General features: G+C 45.9%; 1 protein-coding gene across 2 annotated transcripts in view; it reads right to left on the reverse strand.

Annotated features, from left to right (window-relative positions):
* The window catches only part of fgf14 (fibroblast growth factor 14), a 462,435-nt gene that overhangs the window by 155,263 nt on the left and 282,086 nt on the right, over window positions 1-25,086 (reverse strand). Inside the window, exon 1 of one of the 2 annotated variants that reach the window (XM_073028828.1) lies at window positions 14,852-15,451. The exons of the other annotated variant lie outside the window; for it this stretch is intronic. Within the exon in view, the coding sequence (XP_072884929.1) occupies window positions 14,852-15,044 (193 nt within the window). The 5' untranslated portion in view covers window positions 15,045-15,451. Of the gene's footprint in view, window positions 1-14,851; window positions 15,452-25,086 lie in introns of those variants that run through there. 2 annotated transcript variants of the gene reach the window in all.

Consider the following 25,086-nt stretch of genomic DNA (forward strand, 5'->3'; position numbering starts at 1 on the left):
TCACAACCTTGAGGGAAGGTGGTGATGGGGCAGATGGCTGTGTGGGGCAGAAACACGGGCACAGAGCAGACAGACTGAATGGGAACAAATTTTAAGGCATTCTTTCGGGGTGAAGTGTCCCGGCCAGTTGGATGTTAACCTACTTTTATTGGATTATACTTGCAAACCTGCACTAGACATGCTCTCCACAGAATGGTTCTAAGTAAAACAGATCTATCTTATATTCTTCCACATGTGGAAAGAGGCTATTTGGCCCATCGATTCTGTGCTGACTCTCAGGCACTCCCATTAATCCCTCTCCTCCACCTCCATCCTTAAAGTCTATTGACTTTCAGTTGCCCATTATCCATCCTCGGATCTCCCACCTACCTATACCTGGAATAATTAACAGTGACAAATATCTATCAGCACGTCTCCAGGATGCGGGAGGGAACCAGAGATACCCAGGGGAAGTGGCCACAGTTTGCTGCTGGTGAGTTAAACAAGTTTCACCTCACTGGGTTTATTGTGCCTGATATAAACATTCAAAGCACGATACATAGTCAACAAGGCCATAAGACATGGGTGCAGAATTGGGCCATTCAGCCCATTGAGTCTGCTCTGCCATTAAATCATGGCTAATTTATTACTCCTCTCCTCTCCCCCCCCCCCACCCCCGCCATTCTCCTGCCTTCCCCCATAATCTTTAACACCCTCACTAAAGTGAACTTTTGCAACTGAATTTAGAGTCCAGGGGTTTCAGACAATATGGGGAGACTAATAAATAGACCAATACCAAACTCAGGTTGAATCCACCATTGCAACATTCCCATAACAACGCCCCCTCTCCCACTTCCGCAGGACTTCAGATATAAGCACAAACTCCGCTTTGAAAAGAATTCTGTAATTTGAAATAAGTTTTGGTTTGCTGAGCCACAGCATGCAGCACTTCGCCAATCATTACCCAACGCGCAACTGAGAATACTCATTGTGACTGCTTCTCGTTGAAAACAATTGGAGCTATGTGAAGAGGGTAGGGAGAGGATGCGCTGCAGAACAGGAAGAATCCGCATTTCATTCCTCATCCATACAGCTCTCCAGTTTCCTACTCCAGAAGCAGGAAGAGTCCATCTAAAGATTCATGATGTCTATAACCGTCACAATTTTAAGGGTGTATTATAACACTAATATGCCCCTAATATTAGGGACATACTTGTGCCATTGGTTCCTTAAGGTCGTTATTGCTGGGGGTGGTTACGGGGACAAGCCCCCCCCCCATCTATTAACTGCTCCCAATGGCATGTGACTCAGATAGCCTCTGACAACCAAGTCCAGCTCCTGGCCTTCAATTGTGGCTTAGCTCCACTGACAGGAGAAGGAGCCAAGATGGGTTACTGATGCCTTAAAACCAATCGCTTCGAGCAGCTGTGCTTGACAGCTCACCTAGGAGAAGGAAAACTGATCTGAAACCTCTGCTGCTTCGTGGCTATACTCACTCACGGGGTAGGCTTTGGGAGTAAAGCCCGAGGGAAAAATCTGGAACTGGACTCCCTAAGGCAGTCCTATATTGAGTTCAATACTGACTGGCGACTCCTGTGATGCTGCTGATAACAAGCTGTATTGATCCGCCATTCCTTTGGGCTCATTAGATGCACGGAGAGGGGGAGACAGCTACATTGGCAACAGCTTGCTCTCCATATCGTACTGCCTAGGCTAGGACGCAATATCCATGGTCAAACCTGACCGACCGGGCCCTCACCTGTGTCATTATAAACATATAAAATTGTGAGGATTATAGACATCATGAACACACACAGTCTTTTTCCCCAGTAAGGGGAACTAATGGGCATAGGTTTAAGATGACAGGGAAAATATATAAAACAGATCTGTGACACAGAGTCATACAGCCGAACTGGTTCACGCTGACTGTGTTACCCAGTCAACTAGTTCCATCTGCTTTCATTTGTCAATTGCCTCTTAAACCTCTCCTGGTTGGGCGTATATGGAACAAACCGCCAGGGGAAGTGGCTGAGGTAGCTACGGTAACATTTAAAGGACAAATTGGATAAGGACATGGTTAGGAAAGGTTTAGAGTGATACATAGAAACATAGAAAATAGGTGCAGGAGTAGGCCATTCGGCCCTTTGAGCCTGCACCGCCATTCAGTATGATCATGGCTGATCATCCAACTCAGAACCCTGTACCTGCTTTCTCTCCATACCCCCTGATCCCTTTAGCCACAAGGGCCATATCTAACTTCCTCTTAAATATAGCCAATGAACCGGTCTCAACTGTTTCCTGTGGCAGAGAATTCCACAGATTCACCACTCTCTGTGTGAAGAAGTTTTTCCTCATCTCGGTCCTAAAAGGCTTCCCCTTTATCCTTAAGCTGTGACCCCTTGTTCCGGACCTCCCCAACATCGGAAACAATCTTCCTGCATCTAGCCTGTCCAATCCCTTTAGAATTTTATACGTTTCAATAAGATCTCCCCTCAATCTTCTAAATTCCAGTGAGTATAAGCCTAGTCGATCCAGTCTTTCTTCATATGAAAGTCCTGCCATCCCAGGAATCAATCTGGTGAACCTTCTCTGTACTCCCTCTATGGCAAGAATGTCTTTCCTCAGATTAGGGGACCAAAACTGCACACAATATTCTAGGTGCGGTCTCACCAAGGCCTTGTACAACTGCAGTAGAACCTCCCTGCTCCTGTACTCAAATCCTTTTGCTATGAATGCCAACATACCATTTACCTTTTTCACCGCCTGCTGTACCTGCATGCCCACCTTCAATGACTGGTGTACAATGACACCCAGGTCTCGTTGCATCTCCCCTTTTCCTAATCGGCCACCGTTCAGATAATAATCTGTTTTCCTGTTCTTGCAACCAAAGTGGATAACCTCATATTTATCCACATTAAATTGCATCTGCCATGAATTTGCCCACTCACCTAACCTATCCAAGTCACCCTGCATCCTCTTAGCATCCTCCTCACAGCTAACACCGCCGCCCAGCTTCGTGTCATCCATGAACTTGGAGATGCTGCATTTAATTCCCTCGTCTAAATCATTTATATTGTAAACAACTGGGGTCCCAGCACTGAGCCTTGCGGTACCCCACTAGTCACTGCCTGCCATTCTGAAAAGGTCCCGTTTACTCCCACTCTTTGCTTCCTGTCTGCCAACCAATTCTCTATTCACATCAATACCATACCCCCAATACCGTGTGCTTTAAGTTTGCACACTAATCTTCTGTGTGGGACCTTGTCAAAAGCCTTTTGAAAATCTAAATATACCACATCCACTATCCACTCTACTAGTTACATCTTCAAAAAATTCTATAAGATTTGTCAGACATGATTTTCCTTTCACAAATCCATGCTGACTTTGTCCGATGATTTCACCTCTTTCCAAATGTGCTGTTATCACATCTTTAATAACCGACTCTAGCATTTTCCCCACCACCGATGTCAGACTAACCGGTCTATAATTCCCCGGTTTCTCTCTCCCTCCTTTTTTAAAAAGTGGGGTTACATTAGCCACCCTCCAATCCTCAGGAACTAATCCAGAATCTAAGGAGTTTTGAAAAATTATCACTAATGCATCCACTATTTCTTAGGCTACTTCCTTAAGCACTCTAGGATACAGACCATCTGGCCCTGGGGATTTATCTGCCTTTAATCCCTTCAATTTACCTAACACCACTTCCCTACTAACATGTATTTCCCTCAGTTCCTCCATCTCACTACACCCTCAGTCCCTTACTATTTCCGGAAGATTATTTATGTCCTCCTTAGTGAAGACAGAACCAAAGTAGTTATTCAATTGGTCTGCCATGTCTTTGTTCCCTATGATTAATTCACCTGTTTCTGACTGTAAAGGACCTACATTTGTCTTGACCAATCTTTTTCTTTTCACGTATCTATAAAAGCTTTTACAGTCAGTTTTTATGTACCCTGCCAGCTTTCTCTCATAATCTTTTTTCCCTTTCCTAATTAAGCCCTTTGTCCTCCTCTGCTGGTCTCTGAATTTCTCCCAGTCCTGAGGTGTGCCGCTTTTTTTTTTGCTAATTTATATGTTTCTTCTTTGGACTTGATACTATCCCTAATTTCCCTTGTCAGCCACGGGTGCACTACCTTCCCTGGTTTATTCTTTTGCCAAACTGGGATGAACAATTGTTGTAGTTCATCCATGCGATCGTTAAATGCTTGCCATTGCATATCCACCGTCAACCCTTTAAGTATCATTTGCCAGTCTATCTTAGCTAATTCACGTCTCATACCTTCAAAGTTACCCTTCTTTAAGTTCAGAACCTTTGTTTCTGAATTTACTATGTCACTTCATCTTAATGAAGAATTCCACCATATTATGGTCACTCTTGCCCAAGGGGCCTCGCACGACAAGATTGCTAACTAACCCTTCCTCATTGCTCAATACCCAATCTAGAGTGATGTGGGCCAAACACAGGCAAAAGAGACTAGCTTTTAGTGGGCACCATGGATGGGTTGGGCTGAATGACCTGTCAATGAATCTTTGAATCTATGGCATGGAGACATAAGAGACTGCAGGTGCTGGAATCTGGAGCAGCAATCAATCTGTGGGAGGAACTCAGCAGGTCGAGCAGCATCTGTAGGTGAAAGGAAGTGTTGGTGTTTCCAAATGTAACAATTCCTTTCTCTCTGTACACGTTACTGATTCCTTAGTTCTGTCTTCTCACTGCAAAGTCAAACTGAAAACAAATTATTAAAGGAATTAAAATAAGATAGATGGGCTGGTGTGGAAAAAAAACTACTGATGGGAAAGTATGCAGTATAGTGGAGCTGAGAATTCTAATGAACTGTTATTGTGTAAAAGCCCTGTTAATGACGGAGCCTGCTCCTCCTTCCAAATTCAGAAACACTCAGAACCTCCAGCAATCAAAATCATGGCAAGACATTTAAAAATAAAAGATGTGTTTTTACGGAGCTGTTCAAATCTCGTCCAAGATTTCTGACAGTGCTGCGAATTGTTGTCAGTCATAATGCAGAACGCTGCAGAGCAAGCTCGCACGAACGTGAATGCGCCACTGGCCAGGTGTTGATTGAAGGGGCACATAAAGGATGCCATCCATGCCATGCTTTCTTCTCACTACTGCCAAGTACAGGAGCCTTGTGTCGCACACTACCAGGTTCAGTTATTACCCTACAACTATCAGGCTCCTCAAGGGGCAAAATTCTGAATGATAACTTCACTCACCTCAACTCTGAACTGATTCCACAAAATACAGACCACTTTCAAAGAACCCTACAACTCATGGTCTCAGTATTATTTTTTGTTTAATTTGCACAATTTGTCCTCTTTTGCACATTTGTTGTTTGTCGGTCTTAGTTTGTGTACAATTTTTCATAAATTCTATTGTGTTTCTTTATTTTCCTGTAAAAGCCTTCAAGAGAATGAAGCTCAAGATAGTGTTTGGTGACACATACCAAACACTATCTTGAGATTCATCCTGTCAGGCTAGGCTTGTGCACTGATCTCTTGTGAGCCAGGGTCAATCCTACAACATTCTGGCCAGAGGTGAGAGATCAACTACCCAATGAGACACAGCTGAGCCCTGTACGATTAAGTTGGCCCATTTGTTCGGCCTTACTAAAAACTAATATAGCAGGAGCTATAACCTGGGAAGTGTTGTCTGAAAGGGCAATGGAGGCAGATCCAACACCAGCTTCTGTACGAAAGCTGGGGAAATACTTGAAATGAGAAGATTTTTGTGCTTATGGGAGAAAAGTTAATCTCATTGCAGAGTCCTTTCATGGACCAGCACTTGGAAAAAGGACTGAATGGCCTTCTGCCCTATGAGCTTTAGAGTTAAAAGAGTGGGAACAGTTCAGTTGGAGAGAGTTAGCGGCTCAGAGAGTAGGCTGAATGCTTGTATCTATGGTCACCTACTCGGGAGGTAGGAAAAGCAACATTTTCCTAAGAACCTCTCCGGAATCCCCTCGTCCATCGGCGCATCCTCTGCCTTCATAAAAAAGGGAGGAAAGGATGGAACCTTACTAGGGTCTGATTGCTGATGGCACAGAACAATGGCTGCTGGCAGCAGGGAGCCAAATGTCACAGGCACACTGCTTGTAATTTGCAGACATATGCTGGTACCTGGAGAGGTTCCCTGTTGCTGACACGCAGGCTGGATTTTACCTGCTCAAATCTCTGAAAGGTATCCTCAAAATAACAAGACATGAGAATGTTCAATGATATCATATATCCCATATTCTTCTACATTATCCTGTTTTAATCCTTTCATTTTATTGTTTAAATTTTGAGATATCAAAACCATACAATGTTTATTCCACACCTTTCATTAAATGGGTTACATCGCATGATTGTTTGACAATTGAAGGTAATGAGAAGATTACACTGACCTGAATGCTACAGGGCTACAGTCTAAAATGGAGCTCTGAGGGAAAGACTTAGAGTATGAGGGCAGCTCATGTTAGAATCGAGAACCAACCAACAGCTTCATTGCGATAGCAAAGTACATTCTGTCTATGTTGAATTGTGACAAAATGTACAATTTTAAACACACACACAGACACACACACACACACAATAATTCTCCTGGAGTTATCAGGTTTTCTTTAATTTTGATTATTTCTTTCTGTAGAAATTATCATTGGACCTATTTGCTGAAGAAAGCATTTTAAATGTGAATAGGACCAATGGGTAATTTACCAAATAAGCAAATCTGCATAAGTTAAAACATGATAATATGGTGGAGGATTCGAGGAAAACACAGGAGTGTATGTAAATCCATGGTTAGTCATTGGCATTCCAAGGGAAATAACATTAAAGAGTCTGGATCTTTCCCTGCTCAAGCCAGCACTCTGCTACCAGAAGCACAGAGAGTTGGTAATATTTGAAACCTAGCTGCATGCTAAGACGGTTTCACCGATTGTAAAAGAGTCAATTTATGATTCCTGGGACTAAATTGCAGGCATTACATTTACATTTCAGTGCTCTGTGTTATTCAGTTATGAGTCTGTCTACGACACTGGAAATGCCTGTGACTTCATTTTATTTTATTGAGCACATTACTGGCATTGAATTAAGTTCAAAGTTCAAAGTAAATTTGTTACCAAAGAACATGTACGTCTCCGTAAATAGTACTGTGTAAAAGCCTTAGGCACCTTAGGTATTTTATATGGTTTCAGATATTATGGCCTCTACAGAGCCCTGATCACTACATCATCGAAGATGTCTGGGATTACCTGGAGAGACAGAAGCAACCGAGACAGCCAAGGTCTGCAGAAGAACTGTGGTGAGTTCTCCAATACGTTTGGAACAACTTCTCAATTTTCTTATAAAACTGCATGACAGTGTACCTAAGAGAACTGATGCAGTTTTAAACGCAAAGGATGGTCACACCAAATATTGATTTCTTCTAGTTTTATTTTACTGTTTACTACTCTTTATGGTTTTTTTCAGGTTTAGAAACGTAGCTTCATTATTTTTGAAAGCTTCTTCACTTTACAGAGTTTTTACATGTGCCCAAGATTTTTGCACAGTACTGTACTACCCTGAGATTCAATTTCTTTCCAGTACAAGGAAACACAATAGAATCAATGAAAAACTACACACAGAAACTGACAAGTGACCAACGTACACAAGAAGGTTAATTGTGCAAATAAAAAGAAAACTAGATAAACAAACTAACAAAAATAAAAAAATAAGTAAACAAACAAACAAGACTGAGAACATGAGTTGTATTGTCCTTGAAGGTGAGTCCATAGGTTGTGTTCTGGGATCAAATCGATGCTGAGGTGAATGAGGTTATCCATGTTGATTTAGGAGCCTGATGGTTGAAAGGTATTAAACTGATCAAGAAGTGGGTGGAACACTTCAACAGAACTGGAAATAATCTTTTTGAAAGTTTTTCTGTATCAGCTTTGAGACATCATTTGAAAGCTCGGTGTAGCTAAGTGGCAACTATGCCATTTGCATCTACATGGCAGTTTTAACATCTCTGGCTGCCTCTCAGAAGTTATAAACTGGCCTTTGCTCAAAAGGGGACACACTAGGAATAGGGACCAAAATGTTGGTTAAATAGTGAAGCTCGTCTCACTGGGGGAAAGCTGATGATGATTTAGGATAAGGTTGGTGGGCAGTGATGGAGACTGGGGATGTATGACCAGAGTTGGAGAAAGCAGTCACACTCTCAGACCAAAACGTGAACTGTTTATTTCCTTCTTTAAAAGCTGCCTGACTTACTAAGCTCCTCCAGCATTTTGTGTGTGTTGCTCTGGAGAAATGTAGTGTTCTGTGAAGGTCGGGGGGGGGGGGGGGACTGAAGAGAAAGACCAGAGGAAGCCCTGTTCTCAGTACCTTGCACTCAGTTATGTGAATGGGCAATGTAGGTGAGTGGATAATGGTGATTGTGAAAGGCACCTCGGGAAGATAAATAATCATGTGACAGTGAGGAAGGACACTTGTCCCCTGTGCTGGCTCTTTGAAAAAGCTATCAAATTATTTGGCGACACAGGAGACTGAAGTTGCTGGAATGTGGAGCAATAACAAACTGCTGGATGGACTCAGATGAAGGTTCATTGACTGTCCAGCCTCCCCTCCACAGATGCTGCCTGACCTGCTGAGTCCCTCCAAAGCTTTGTTCATTACAGTCAAATTATTCCCTTTTCTCTCCTCTGACTGCACCAGACTGTAATTTCCTTATGCAACTATACACTCAGTGGTCACATGATTTGGAACACCAGTACCCTTGCTCGCTAAATAACCAGCCAATCATGTGGCAGCAACTCAATGCAGATAAGAATGCAGACATGGTCAAGAGGTTCAGTTGGTCAGACCAGACACCAGAATGGGGAAGAAATGTGATCTAAATGACTTTAACCAGGGAATAATTGTTGGTGGCAGATGGGACTTTTTGAGTATCTCAGAAACTGCTGATCTCTTGGGATTTTCAGGCACAGCAGTTTCTAGAATTTACAGAGAACGGTGCAAAAAGAGAGTGGCAGTTCTGTGGGCAAAAATGAGAGAGGTCAGAGGAGAATGGCTAGACTGGTTCAAGGTGATAGGATGGCAACAGTAACTCAAATAACCATGTGTTACAGCTGTGGTGTGCAGAAGAACATCTCTGGATGTGCAACACATTGAACCTTGAAGTGGATGGGCTACAGCAGCAGAAGACCACAAGCGTACACTCAGTGACCATTTTATTGAATGTAGGAGGTAGCTAATAAAGTGGTCACTGAGTATAGGTTCCTATGTTCTGTTTCCACTTGGTGTTGGAGCATCTCACTGCATAAAAACATTATCCCCCTCCCTTGTGGCTCCTCCACCAATTCCCTTCATTTCACAGTATCAGGGCTCCAACTCTCCCATCAATTGAAATGGTTTCTCCATAGGTGCCATTGATGCTAGTTTTGGCAAGTTTCTAGAAACATAGAAAACCTACAGCACAATACAGGCCCTTCGGCCCACAAAGCTGTGCCAAACATGTCTTTACCTTAGAAATTACCCAGGGTTACTCCTTGCCATCTATTTTTCTAAACTCCATGTACCTACCCAGTAGTCTCTTGAAAGACCCTATTGTATCCACCTCCACCACCGTCACCGGCAGCCCATTCCACGCACTCACCACTCTCTGCGTAAAAAAACTTACCCCGACATCTCCTCTGTACCTACTTCCAAGCACCTTAAAACTGTGTCCTCTCATGCTAGCCATTTCATCCCTGGGAAAAAGCCTCTGACTATCCACACAATCAATGCCTCTCATCATCTTATACACCTCTATCAGGTCACCTCTCATCCTCCATCTCTCCAAGGAGAAAAGGTGGAGTTCACTCAACCTATTCTCATAAGGCATGTTCCCCAATCCAGGCAACATCCTTGTAAATCTCCTCTGCACCCTTTCTATGGTTTCCACATCCTTCCTGTAGTAAGGCGACCAGAACTGAGCACAGTACTCCAAGTGGGGTCTGACCAAGGTCCTATATAGCTGCAACATTACCTCTCGGCTCCAAAACTTAATCCCATGATTGATGAAGGCCAATGCACTGTACGCCTTCTTAACCACAGAGTCAACCTGCACAGCAGCTTTGAGTGTCCTATGGACTCGGACCCCAAGATTCCTCTGATCCTGTACACTGCCAAGAGCCTTACTGTTAATACTATATTCTGCCATCATATTTGACCTACCAAAATGAACCACCTCACACTTATCTGGGTTGAACTCCATCTGCCACTTCTCAGCCCAGTTTTGCATCCTATCAATGTCCACCTCTGACAGCCCTCCACACTATCCACAACACCCCCAACCTTTGTGTCATCAGCAAATTTACTAACCCATCCCTCCACTTCCTCATCCCGATTCGCTACTGCAAAATCCCAAGTCTCCCACTGTCTTCCCACAATTCTTTCCCAACAAAGGTTGATAGACTCTTGATGAGTCAGGGTGTGAAAGGTGTTGGGGAAAAGTCAGGAGAATGGGGTTGAGAATGAAATCATGATCAAATGGTGGTGCAGACTTGATGGCCCAAATGGCCTAGTTCTGCTCCTATTTCTTATGGTCTTATTCCCATGTTTTCTTCCCGTGAAGCAAGTGCAACCAGGTTCACTGGAATTCCCTTATCTGGTCTCTTGTCTGTTCCATGATTTGGAGAACTTAAGATTTCAACCATTCCAAAAGTAAAGCTCAACTAATTTATCAATGTCATGTCAACAAAGAGGTGTGATACATAGTCATTATTTTGAATTGATTTTAGTTACTGTGTGGGTATGAAAGTGTAATGGTTGTGTTGCTGGAATAGAAAAGCAGCGCCTGCAGTAATCATTGTTTGATTGGGGAGGAGTGTAGATATTGGAGAGACTGTGACAAAATTTAACAATACAATACTTAGGCCAGCTTCATGGTCTTCGCCAGTGCTGGGGCACGTCTCTCCAGCCTGTCTCCCTCTTAGAAATTATCAGTACATTATAAAGCATCAATATTAGTGGATAAGCACCAAGCTGTCAGGAGTGATTGACAGGGAAAAGGAACGTGATGCTGCTCTGATATGATCAGCTGTGGTATATTACAGGGGAGCGGCAATTGAAATTGGATCATTACTGTCACATGTACCACGATACAGTGAAAAGCTTGTCTTGCATTCTGTCCAGACAAATCATTACACAGTGCATTGAGGTAGCACGGAGTAGGATAATAACAGATAAAGTGTTCCAGCTACAGAGAGAGGGCAGGGCGAGCAGACAATAAGGTAGCAGAACAGAACGAGATAGACTGTAAGGTCAAGAGCTCATCTCATCGTATCAGGGGAACCATTGATTTGTCTTATAAAAGCGGGATTGAAGCTATGCTTGAACCTTTCAGACTTTTGGATCTTCTCCCGGACTGGAGCGGGGAGAAGAGGGAATGTCCAGGGCGGGAGAAGATCCAAAAGTCTGAAAGTCTGTTGGTTACTGGACAGGCAGCAAGAAGTAGTATGCCCATACAACAGAGGATCGCAGAAAGTTAAGCGACAAGATGTCGACGGTGGATCGCCAGGGGAGGTGTCGAAAGGACGTTCTCCAGGTTCTCTCAGCGCCGCTCTGCTGGACAGAAGGAAGGCTCCGAGAAAGAACCGCTGCCTTCAGTTCACTACCAACCGTTTCAAAGCGACACTCAATCCTCGGAAACCCGCATGGTTCGCATGCCAGTAGAGAGAGAAAAATAATTCACTTCTGCTGTTTTTTTTCCCGCAACTTCAGGACTTTCCAAAACTCCAGTGAAACATTTGTGAAGTGTGATCACCGCTGAAAGAAACACTGATCGCAAGCTGCACAGGAAGCGATCACACACACACACACACACACACACACACACACACACACACACACACACACACACACACACACACACACACACACACACACACACACACACACACACACACACACACACACACACACACACACACACACAAAATGTGTTGTTGGCAATTACACTTCGCTACCGCCGAGGTCTAGTAACAGCGAGGAGGACGTAGGGAAGGATTGAAAGCAAACGAAGAACAGAAGAACAACAGAGCCATTTACTCCAGGCGCTTGCCTTTTCTCCGTTGGTACTATGCAAAATATATTCAGTTAGTTGGACAATTTTAAACTCAGTGTTTCTGGCAGTGAGGACAAGGACTTGCCCGTAACTGTAAGAAACCCTGTGGAACACAACTGCTTTTCCTTGTCACCGAATAGAATTAATTACTTGATCTATATATAATTTGTGCAGACTTTAAAACATGTTTTAATGGTTTTGCAATACAACGGAGCCTGGCACCCCCTCCAATGATCCGTTTGTAAGGACAATCTCCCACTTGCATTACACGCCAGTAAATTGTTTGACTCGCCTGAATAAATTCCCTGGCGCATCTACAAAACATCAGACCACTCACTCAAGCAAGATGGCCCAAGATTTCTGATTCGATTTTCAAGATCACTGAACAATCGCCTTTAATACAAATCCCTGCATCGGATCCTGCAGTTCCATCAAAATATATGCGGGCTAATACATTCTTCAGGATTCAAGGTTGTTTATTGTCATTTCGAGTACACTAGTGTAAAGGAGAACGAAATAATTGTTACTCCGGATCCGCCGCAGCAAACTTCACGTTCTTTCCGTTTTCTCAGAGCTTTGTGTGCCCAACACGGTCTGAAGAAACGGCGGCCCCTTTTCTGATCGATGTCCTGACAATTTTGGACTAATGGTTCTCCTTGACCATCATCATTCGCTCTGTTTGTCATTTCCAACACACTGATATGCGCTGTGGCAGGAATCACCGCGGCATTACTAACGCCCGGTTTGTTGACGTGCTGTACCAATCCATTCATTATCTCTGAGGCCGGCAACAGGTCCGCCGTTCCCCTCCCTTCCCACCCCGGCGGGTCTTGGAGCGCAGACCCGCAGAAATCTCGAGACTGCGCAAGGAGTGGGACCGCGGCCCGGACCGAAGCTTCCAGTCTGCCCAGACAGGAACTAACCGGCCGCCTGAAGAGCCAGCACTGGAGAGAGGCAACAAGCCAAGAGGGCACCGTCTGGAATATGTGCACAACTTTTCCCCGCTGTTAATCTTAACAACAGGGTTCTGTCGTACCATTGCGCCAATTCACTTCGAAAATTGCGTATGCTCATTTTTACTTAACTCCGCTTACTTTCGCTCCACTATTTTTTTTTGGTAAATAATTTTTGCCCCGATTAAATTGACCCGCGAGTGGGCAATGCCGGGTAGCGACGGAACAACGAACCAGGTGCTGGGCGTTCTCAGCAGGTCAGGCAGCGTCTGTGGAGGGAAGTGGTTCTCGACGCGAAAACGTCGACTCTCTTATCACCCTCTCACCACGGATGCTGCCCGACCGTTCAGTTCTCCAGCACTGGTGAGTTGCTGCATATTCGGTCCTCCTGGGAGTCCAGCGCCCTGAGTCATTGTGCTGTGGACTTGTGAGGAGTGTGTATCCACTCCACACTCCACCCCCCCCCCCAGTTCCCATCCTCCGTCTGTCCCCAACGTTGCTGGGGCTATCCCTCTGAATCCCAGACAGCCCGAATGGCAACCCCGCGTCCGGCATGACTTTCACATTCATTTTGAAAGGTTCCAGGTGAGAACCAGCGGGCAGAAGGGTACAGACCGCCGCAGCAACAGCAGGAAGGGCTCGACTTGGGCATTGAACCCGGTAACAAGAGAACCTTACCCCTCCCTGTAGATTCCCCCGACCAGTCTCTGAAAAAGGCAGAATCCCCTCCTGTAAACTGGAGACCCCTCCCTAAAATGTGAAACTCCCACGAACACTCCCTGTAATAGTAGACCCCAACCCCACCGACCCCTTTCCTTAGAGACCCCCCCCGCCCCAATCTCCTTGTAAACAATAGGACCCCTCCCTGCAAAACATTACACACGTAATTGCTCTAAGTTTGACTAAACGTACTGTATATTTCTGCCGGGGCGGGGTGTATATGACCTTCCGCCACCCCCCCCCCCAGCCTGTCCCTCCCAGAGGGTGTTTATCTGAAATCTGGAGACGTGCACGGGGGCCGTGGCGGTCGGGGCTCTTTGCTCGGAGTTCTCTCCGCGTCACCTCCCGCTCCCCTGGTCCAGAGAGGGGAGGTACCCGGGTGCCGACTTGTAACCCAGCGTCTCCTTCCCTACGTCGCCTACCCTGGAGGGCGTTCCACACCCGGCTCCGTCCGGTGCGAGGTGTCGGTGAACAGGTAACACCTCCCCACAAGACTGGCACCCTGCCAAAACATCACTGCCTGCGAAATAACACACAACTTGTCAACGCTGAGGCTGAACCGTGAACGGAATAAAATGCAATTTCTGAAAAAATAGGTACACTTTAGTGCAGAAACAGCGAGGTATTAATAATTTCAGACAGCTTTCTAACACTGCAATTCCTAGTTACACGCCAGTATTTTGTTTTTCGGAGGGGGCCGCACAACTCCAGAGGGAGGAGGGGGCACGGGGACGATTCCCCTACATTTACGGAGAAGGTGAAGAGTTAGCAAGCGGCATCAGCGGCTCCGGGGGTGACAAGGACGGGTTTACGCTTTCGGGATCCCCCTCGGATCTCCACCTGATGATTCGCCCGAGCAGGCTGGCTCAGGGCACGCATGGGGACGGGGAACCCGAACGCAAAGCCAGGCTGGGGTCCGGCCACTCATTCATTTATGCAGCCCGAACCACTCCACTAATTCAACATAGAAGACCTTGTCGACCCTTATTCACACCACCAAAAAACACACACATTACATTTACTGACGGTGTACCCACAAGGACAACTTAATCCCGGGATTACACCGCCTCTGTCTCCATACGAAGATTTTTGATCTGTCAATAATGAAACCATCACAGACCTGGTCTTCTGAACCTCCGTTTCTTCATCCCGAATATCCTGACTTTGGAGAAGATATCCACCAGATTGCCATTGCAAACTCCCTTCTTTTTGTGGGGGCTTTTGATGCGCTTTGTGACTATCGGCCTGTCCAGGTGGTGTTCCCGAGCCTGGCGCTTCTGCCTGATCAGCGAGCTCGCAATCGCCGCTGCCATGGCTGAGGTTAGTAGGAGAGGGATGAGCCGCCACTCGGTGCCCGGCCGCCCGCTCAGCGGCTTAGCTCCGGCATGGAGATCGGCTGCTTGCGTGCGCTCTCACCGGCAGCTCGGAATCGCGAGGTGAGGGCGGCAGGGAGCCGGCGAGATCCTGTCCGCTTCTCAACTTCTCCATCCTCTGGCTCCCTGCACTCCCACCCCCACCCCCCGTCCCGGGGAGCTCGCGGTGGCGAGTGGGCAGCGATCCGCACACTTTCCCTCTCGCCGATGCGGGCTGCTCACATTCGCACCCGGAACTTCCTTAACTCTCTCCAACAGCGCGCCCTCCCCTTCTCTTCTCTGCCCGTCTCTATCTTCCTCCTCTCCTATCTCCCCTCCCCTCTCTTATTTCCCCTCCCCTTCCTTCTCTCCTCTCCCCTTCCCCCTCCTCCGCTTCCCTTCCCTACGCTCCTTTCCCTTTCCTTCACTCCACTCCTTTCCCGCTCCCCTGCTCTCCTCTCCCTCTCCTTTTCCCTCTAACCCTGTCAATCTTTCTCCCCCTCCTCTCCTCAACCCTCCACACCTTTCCCCTCCCGACGACCTGGCCCCACACTCCAGCCAAGGAACACGGGCTCGCCGGCACAGATGCGGCCGTCAATGCACCGACCTCCACCGAGTGGAGCGCTAGCACAGCCGTGCTCCGCCTCGCCCTCACGGCTGCGCACAGACTGACAAAGTTTGGCCGCCCGGCTCGTGGGGAGGCCGATGGGGGGAGTTTAACCCTTAGACTCACACACCGTCTGATTCACAGGGACCAATGACTAAACCCAGTGGCCGAAAGCCGATAACTACTGATGCTCGAGTTCAGTTCAATAACCAGAGAGTGCTAACCACTGACCTGTGACTGATAAATACAATAAAATCTTGTAAAAACTGACTAATAACTAGTAACTCATAAGTAAGGACTTATAACCATGGATTGATAACAGCTGACGTATAGCAGATACTATTTACCAGATAATAATAGCAATTGACTTGGAGTTATATTCATGTACTGTTAACCACAAACCCAAACACAATGACCGACAAGCTCCGGCTGTTAACCGCAAACTGATAACTACAAAGGAACAGCCATGGAATGGTAAACTCCCGTGGACAGACAATAACCACCGTCTGATAACCGGCGACCAATAAGCACAGTTATCTATTCTCTCCTAACACCTGACCAGTCAGTAAGACTCCTGAGTAGTGATTGATCTACTGCTAAATAACCAATGACCGATAAACCACTGACTGGTTACTAGTGACTCATTATTATTGACTGGTGTTGACCGAACGTTGAGCACTGACTGCTAGGAGATAACTACTGATCACTCGAGCCTCAGGTGGCCAATTCGGGATCCACATAACCGGGATGTTAGGCCGGGCTCCCTTAATGTGTGTAACTTTGTTCAAGGTGGGCAGCCACCACACGGTCCTTGACAGATCGGGGACAGGGTCCAGTGGCACGGAGTAGAAGATGACTGGTGCACCCTTCCTCCGACTTCACTGCCGTTGTCCGACAGCTCCACTGCTGGGGTGTTGGTTAGGTCGCTCTTTGTCTGGAATTCACCTTATCGCCATGGGTAACCCTACCAGGAGCTAGGCTTTAAGCGACTAAACTCCGCAGGACATCGCTCCTCGCAAGCGACAAGGTGACGATTCTCTCTCGCAGAAGACCGATAACTACAGAACGACACACACTTGATGACTGATAATCCGTAACTAATAACCATTGACTGATCAGTGAGACTCACAATCAATATCTATTAACCATTGATTGATAATGCAGATGATAATCACAAATAGCCGTAGAACAGTGATCAGCCACTGATAGCCAATAACACAAAACTACCGGCTGACAAACACAGACTAACATATAGACTGTTGCACAGTGATGACCACAAACCACGGACTGATATTCACAGATTACTAACCAGGGACAGGTCAAATAAGCGTAGGCTGATAACCAGCGATTTATAAAGACTGAGGAGCATAGACTCGTAACCACGGGACAATAACCACAGCTGACAACCACCAACTGATAACCACAGCTGACAACCACCAACTGACAAACACTGCCAGATAACTGCACGCTAACAGACACTGATTGATAACAAAGGGACTGAGAACTGGGACTGGGAACAGATACTGAGAACTATAGACTCAAAGATGCTATCGGTTAACCACAAGCAGATTATCGTGGTTCGGTTAAGTACAGATGGTATAGACTGGTAATCGTGGATCAATAAAAACAAACACATACCATCTGAGTTATAACCACTGACTGGAAACCTCTGACAACTAGTGATTTATTACCACAAGCACAATGGCCAGAAACAGGTAACGACTGTTGAAAAAAATGGACTCATCACTCTGACGAGTAACTACTGATTCAGGATAAATACCAGGTGTAAGGACTCATCACCACAGACTGAAACCCACGTAGTAAATACCACAGCTTATGACTGCAGAATAATAATCACAGACCGTTAACGAATTGTGAGAAAAATAGATTGATAGCCAGTGACCTGTAACTGTCACAGATAACCAATGAGTGATCTTGCACACTGGGATATTGCTCTACGCACAAGAGGGGTGGGTCACATTGAGGGGTGAGTGCATATGTGGGGTGTGTGTCGAGTGAGAAGCCTGTGAAGGGAGGTAGAATATTTGGGGTGTGCCTGTCTCTGTTTCCGTCTGTTTAGATGTGTGTGTGTGTGTGTGTGTGTGTGTGTGTGTGTGTGTGTGTGTGTGTGTGTGAGAGAGAGAGAGAGAGAGAGAGAGAGAGAGAGAGAGAGAGAGAGAGAGAGAGAGAGAGAGAGAGAGAGAGAGAGAGAGAGAGAGAGAGAGAGACACGTTTATGAGAGGAGGGATGGTGGGTTCAGCCGTCTGATCCTCATTCTGCAGAAGATATAGAACCGGGCTAATTGTCCATCGCCGAGCCTGGCGCCCGATTCCGCCTGCGGCCGGCGGTGTAGGGGTCGGAGTTGAGGAGTTCCATTCAGCACCGTGGAGAACACCAAGCCCGCGACCCGGGGTACAAAGTCACACCCCCTGTACCGAGACCCACTCCCCGATACAGAGCTCCGCCTACAAGTACTATGCCCCCAGCCCCTAGGTAAGTGCCGGCCCCGGTACAGAGTCTCGCATTCAGGTTCAAAACCATGCGCTCGGCACAGTTTCGCCCCTGGGGTACAGCCCTGCCCCCGGTTGTTCGGCAGCTGATGGTAACGGATGGAACTGCCCGTATTTACCCCCACCAACCGCATACACTCCCGATTTGCGAACCCCGCCTGACCCCGACCCTCGGGACCCGAGACCCTCCCGACCCTGCCAGGCCACCCGACTCCCGTCCATCACACGCAGCACATTCGTGCGAACCGAGCCCGACTTTCCGTCTTAAAGTTTGCTCGGAGACTCGCGGCTGCCGCCTGGCGGCGGTGCAGAGTTCTCTCCACGCAGCGAACTTCCAAACACAGTGCCGACTACTTTCCAGCACAAGAGAAGCTGCCGATGCTGGAAATCTTGAGCTGGAGGAACTCAGCAATTCAGAACCCTTCATCAGGACTGGAAAGGAATAGGCAAAAGCCAGAATTAGAAGGGGAGCAGTACACGCTGGCAAGTGAAAGGTGAGATAGCTGAGGGAGAAGATGGGATGATGAGAAAAGCTGGGAGGTGATAGGTGGAAGAGGTAAAGGGCTGAAGGAGAGGGGATGTAATAGCAGTGGGCAGTGACCCATGGAAGAAAGGGAAGAAGAGGGAGGTGGCGGGCATCATTTGATGCCAGGCGTGCCACAAACACGTGCAGCTGCATCCTCAACATGAATCTGAAAACACGACCCCATGATAAGCGGGCAGCTGACCATAGACCATGAGTTCGGCAATGAACTTACTCATTGTCCCTAGGAAGGGAGGAGGGACAGGCGAGGGTGTTCCAGCTTCCTACTCCACAAAATTTCTACATTGCCTTCACCTCAGACCAGCCAGTGAGGCATTTGTGCACAGCAAGCTTCCACAATCAGCACTGTGACAACTGGCAGCGGGGGTGGGGTGGGGGGCAGAACTTCTGGTTAAAACTGGTTAGGCCATCGCAGAAGTCGCCTATGTTTATCGTCTCAGTGATGAAGATGACAATCATTACTGACACCCACCGACTAGATAACTGTGCAAAAGTCTTGAGCACAGATTCAAAAAAATCTGTAAAGCGAAGATACTTTCAAATTTAATGAAATGAATAGTTTCTAAATATCAAAAGAGTTACTACAAAGAGCAGTAAATGGTAAAAAAAAAACTAAATCGAATCAATATTTGGTGTGACCATCCTTTGCTTTTAAAATGGCATCAATTCTCTTGGGTACACTGTTGTGCAGTTTTATAAGAAAATTGGCTGGCAGGTTGTTCCAAACATTTTGGAGAACTTGCCACAGTTCTTCTGCAAACTTTGGTTGTCTCACTTGCTTCTGTCTCTCCATGTAATCCCAGACAGCCTTGGTGATGTAGACATTAGAACTCCATAGAGGGCATACCAACTGAAACCATATAAAAATCTACGGTGCCTAAGCCTTTTGCACAGTAGTGTAGGACATAATCTCTTCACAAAGCTATCACTAGGTTCAGGAACCACCAGATCCGCACCTCAAAGTTAAACACTAGCTTCTTCTACTCTGCCATCAGGTTATGAACCCACCTGAAAATCCCTAATTCCACCTATTTATCTCTCCCTAAATTGCTGCAGTCTATATATAGTGGAAGATTCAGAGATACAATTGTTAATACAACAGTGTCAGCTGGCTCTCCAATTTGGACATCCACCTCCCAGGTTTTCCTGAGGACTTTGTAAGGTTGATAGGACTGGAAAGTGCTCAAAGTGGTATCCAGCACCATGGACAGTGCTTCGTGGTCCTTCTGTTTTGTTGTGTTTGGTCCTCAAGGTTTGGATACAACTTGCCTGTCAATGGACTATTTTTGAGGACAATTAAGGGTCCAATGCATGGGTCTGCAGATACACATGAGTCAGACCAGGTAAGGACAGCAAATCCCTCTCCTGTTGGACACTAATGAACCAGCTGGGTATAGTTTCATGGGATTTTATTTTTCCCCACGACAACTGTGAATTCCAGATTTATTTAACTGTTTAAAATTTTCAGCAATCTCTGGGCCACCTGTCTGGTAATTAACCACCACATTACCTTTCCTTGTATATTTCACTGATAGATGGCACCCCTGATAGTAAATCACTATCCCACAACTACCCCAGTGGAATCTGCCTGGATCCTGTGCTCAAGTCTCTGAAGTGCAGTTTGAACGCCTGGATCTCTGGATACCCAATAAGCCATTGCTAGAAAATGCTTGAGTTTGCATTCAATATACACCAAGTTGGGAGGTCCATGTGGAGAATAGAAACATAGAAACAGAGAAAACCTGTAGCACAATACAGGCCCTTCGGCCCACAAAGCTGTGCCAAACACGTCTTTACCTTAGAAATTGCCTAGGGTTACCCCCAGCCCTCTATTTTTCTAAGCTCCACGTATCTATCCAGGAATCTCTAAAAAGAGTTTATCGTATTCACCTCCATCACTGTCACTGGCAGCCCATTCCATGCACTCACCACTTTCTGGGTAAGAATTTATCCCTGACACCTCCTCTGTACCTGCTTCTGAGCACCTTAAAACTGTGCCCTCTTGTGCTAGCCATTTCAACCCTGGGAAAAAGCCTCTGACTATCCACACGATCATCTTATATATCTTATACAGAATGGTCTCTGGATGACAAATTAGTGACTCCCCTGTTCCCTGAGAGAACCAGGGAACTTCAAGTGCTGCAGGAGTTCAGAAACATTAGGAAGGAAACTAAAGAAAACTTTACTAAAAATGGATTTTGAAGAAGTGGAAATATTTTGGGAACATCACACTACAACGTAGGAAGTGTGGTTTTGACCTGTAGATCATTGGAGAATATGGTTTCAAGTTTATTTTGAATCTGAGCCAGGTGACAAACACTAGCCCTTATACATGACCCTCAGTAATACAAAGTAACTGCACAGTGAGTGCACCTTCGGTACATGCTGCAACAGCTCAGCAAATCACGGAAACCAGGCTCCCCTCCATGGACATTTGTTTCTACCTTTTGTAAAACATAATCAAAGACCCCTCCCACCCAAGAAATGTTCTCTTCTCACCCTTGACAATAATTCCAATTCCATCGGACAGAAGATACAAAAGCCCGAAGGCATATACAGCCAGGCTCAAGCTCAGCGTCTATCCCACTGTTATGAGTATTGAATGACAGTATGACAACATGGACTCTTAATCTCACAATCTACCTCATCATTGCCTTGGACCCTATTGTTTGGCTGTACTGTATTTCCCTGCAACTGCAGCAACACTTTGTTCTGCATTCGATTATTGTTTTACCTTGTGCTAACACAATGAACTTACGTGATGAAATGCTATGCATTGAATGGTGTGCAAAGCAAAGCCTTTCACTGTACCTCAGTACATGTGACAATAATAAATCAATTTACCAAGAATGTAGTTCACCCCACTTTCCAGCGGCAGTTAGGGGTGGGTAATCAGCATTAACCTCGCCAACAGTGACACTCCCCAAAATCTGTGCTCTAGTGTGTAACAAAAACATATGCTCTTTGCAAATTCATTCTCAAGTTTGGGAGCAGCCAACACACAACAGATGGTTTTCTCAGTGATGCTCACATGTGTTTTTGCATCTCAAGCAATTTTACACCTTGAGAAGGAAACACTTGCATTTTCTGAAAGACTTCACATTGCCTCAAGAATTCTCAATGCATCTTAACAGCTAACAAGATTCGTTGTTACAGTGTGGTCACTGTTATGACATTTAAAAAAAAACCGAGATGACTAACTTGTTCACAACAAGCTCTCCTGAGCAACAATGTGGCCCAGAATTGGGTAACTTGCCCTGATAATGTGGGTTGAGGAGATAAATATTGTCCAAGTAAATGGGCAAAACACCTCCTGGTCTTCCTCAGACAATACCTTGGCTGAGGCCAATCGGAAAACATCCCTCAGAGTAGTACTTGGAGCGTTAGCTTGGATCTTATGCTCAAGTGACTAGAGGGTACCGAGTACCCATAACTTTCTGGCTTATCTCATTCCAACATCCAGGGCCAATGACCTGAACTGGTAGTGCAGTCATAGCTAGTGAAGAAGGTTATCTCAGATCGTTGAATGGAGTAGGGCTGGGTAGAAATTAATCCAGGTAAGTGTGAGGTAATTAGGCCATACGACATAGGAGCAGAATTAGGCCATTCAGCCCATTGAGTCTGCTCTACCATTCTGTCATGGCTGATCCTGGATCCCACTCAACTCCATACACCTGCCTTCTCACCATAACCCTGGCCAATCAGGAAATTATCAATTTTTGCTTTAAATATACCCACGGTCTTGGCCTCCACAGCTGTCTGTGGCAGAGCATTCCACAGATTCATCACTCTCTTGCTAAAAAAAAATTCCTCCTTACCTCTGCTCTAAAGGGTTGCCCCTCAATTTCGAGGCTGTGCCCTCTAGCTCTGGACATCTCCACTGGAGGAAACATCCTTTCCACATCCACCTTCTCTAGCCCTTTCAATATGCTAAAAATTTTAATGATATTCCCCTCAGCACCGCCCCCCCCTGGCATTCTTATAAATTCTAGTGAGTACAGGCCCAAAGCCGCCAAACACATATCACACATTAACCCCTTCATTCCCGGAATAATCCTCGTGAACCTCCTCTGAACTCTCTCCAATCATTTCTGAGCTATGGGGCCCAAAACTGTTGTCAATTCTCCAAGTGCGGCCTGACTTGTGTCTTACAAAACCTCAGCATTACCTCCTCATTTTTATATTTTATTTCCCTTGAAATAAATGCCAACATTGCATTTGCCTTCTTTACCACAGACTCAGCCTGTAAATTAACCTTCAGGGAGTCTTGCACGAGGACTTCCAAGTCTCTTTGCACCTCTGATGTCTGCATTTTCTCCCCATTTAGATTTCATAAGTTCATGTGCCAAATAATATTAGAACATGTACAGAGAAAGAAAGGGAACTCAGTGGTGCTGATTGTACAGTATAAGAGGCATTGGGGTGCAAGCTCATAGCTTCCTGCAGCTGGTGATACTGATGGACAGGGCATCGAAGAAGGCATTTAGCATGCTTGCCTTCATAAGGCAAGGCATTGAGTATAAGAGCGAGGATGTCATGTTGCGGTTGTAAAAAACCCTGCTTAGACGGCATTTGGTGTATTGTGTACTGTTCTGGTTGCCACACTATTGGAAGAACATAATAGCAAAAGACAGACGCTGCCTGACTTGCTGAGCTCATCCAGCATCTTGCGTGTTTCGCAGAAGAGATTCACCCGGAAGTGAATACGGATTCACATTCTAACTCGGATGTGAATTCACCCGGATTCAGCCCTGAATACAGGGCTGTAGTTATAAGGAGAGGCTGGATAGGATAGGTTTATTATCATTGGAAAACAGGAGGCTGAGGGGTGAACATATAGAGATTTGTAAGGTTATAAGAGGCACAGAATGGGTAGATAGCCACAGTTTCTGTTTCCTCAAGTCAAAAGAGGAGTCAAAAACTAAACGGCACAGTTTAAGGTGGGAGGGGTGAAATTTGAAGGAGACCTAAGGACCAAATTATTAATCAGAGTGGTGGGTTAATGGAGCAGAGGAGGTGGTAGAGGCAAATACTACTACAATGCTTAAAGGGTGTTGAGACTTGGATAGGATCAGTGTAGATGGATAGTGCAGGGAAATGGCACTACCATAGATAGACATCATGGTCAGCATGGCCAAGCGGAGCTGAGGGCCTGTTTCGTGGTTGTACATTGCATGGTTATGATTTTATGATTCTAAAGCTAGCTTCAAATCACAATCATTTCAATGGGAATAATATTCCAGAGGATTCTGGGCTCATAACAATGAATGCGAACGATAAGGAGCCAAGCGTTAGATGGAATTCACAGAGGCTCCCTAATCGCCAGCTGCATAGTGACTGATGTACACGTTTAGTAATTATACCAAGGTGCTGACAATGAAAATGTACTGGAACCTAGGATAAGGGGGGGGGGGGATTGTAGAAATGTGTGGAATCCTATTTAAAACACCTATCATATTGCAACTGCTAAAACTCCGAGCAATAAGAGGATTAATTTGGACCAAATGCTGGATCCACTGGACCAGCAACTCTGAATCAGCACTCTGATGCAGTCACGTTAATAACGCCATACTCCGAAAGCACAGGAAGGACTGGACCGGCTACACTTGCGTTTTTCAAAGAAGACTCACAGTGGACCGACTGGTTGACAGGTCACACCTTGAGAACTCGTTTCCATTTAAAGGAACTCCACTTGGGGTAGTCAGCGTAAGACCACCGGTGAAATATTAACTAGTGAATTCTGGAGAAAACTGCTCACCCAGAGTGGGGAGAATGTGGGGTGGGTGGGGGGGGGATCACAGTGAGGAGCAGGGAGGGGCTTGAGGTGAAGGAGGGTAAACCCAAACTCATGGTGGGCAGAGGGCGAGGTGATGAGGATGGGAATGAAACAACTGATAGAGACCAGAAGTGTTGAAACTCCAGTTTTTCTGCCGTATAGGAACGCTTGGACTAGAAGGAGTCCATTCACCTCTCTGAAGCTTCATACCCTTTGAGTATGTTGAAATTACACCCTAAATCCATTTACTTATCTTGCCCCCGGGTCTCTTAACTATCTTACCAGACAACTGACATTTGGGTGTCTTCCAAAGGCCAGCTGGTTAATCCACGAGGATTAAAGGTAAACTGTGAAGTTATTGCCAGTGGTAGAAATATTATTGGAAAAGATCCCAAGCAATAGGATTTACTCATATTTGGAAAAGCATGGGCTTATTAGGAAAAGTCAGCGTGGCTTTGTGTGGGGCAGTCCTGTCTCACAAATTTGATTGAGTGATTTGAGGAGGTGACAATCCACCAAAAGCAGAACTTCCTGGTGGACAAACATTTTAATTCCATTTCCCATTC

This window comes from Hemitrygon akajei, chromosome 2, assembly GCF_048418815.1.
Source record: "Hemitrygon akajei chromosome 2, sHemAka1.3, whole genome shotgun sequence".
Taxonomy (NCBI): Eukaryota; Metazoa; Chordata; class Chondrichthyes; order Myliobatiformes; family Dasyatidae; genus Hemitrygon; species Hemitrygon akajei.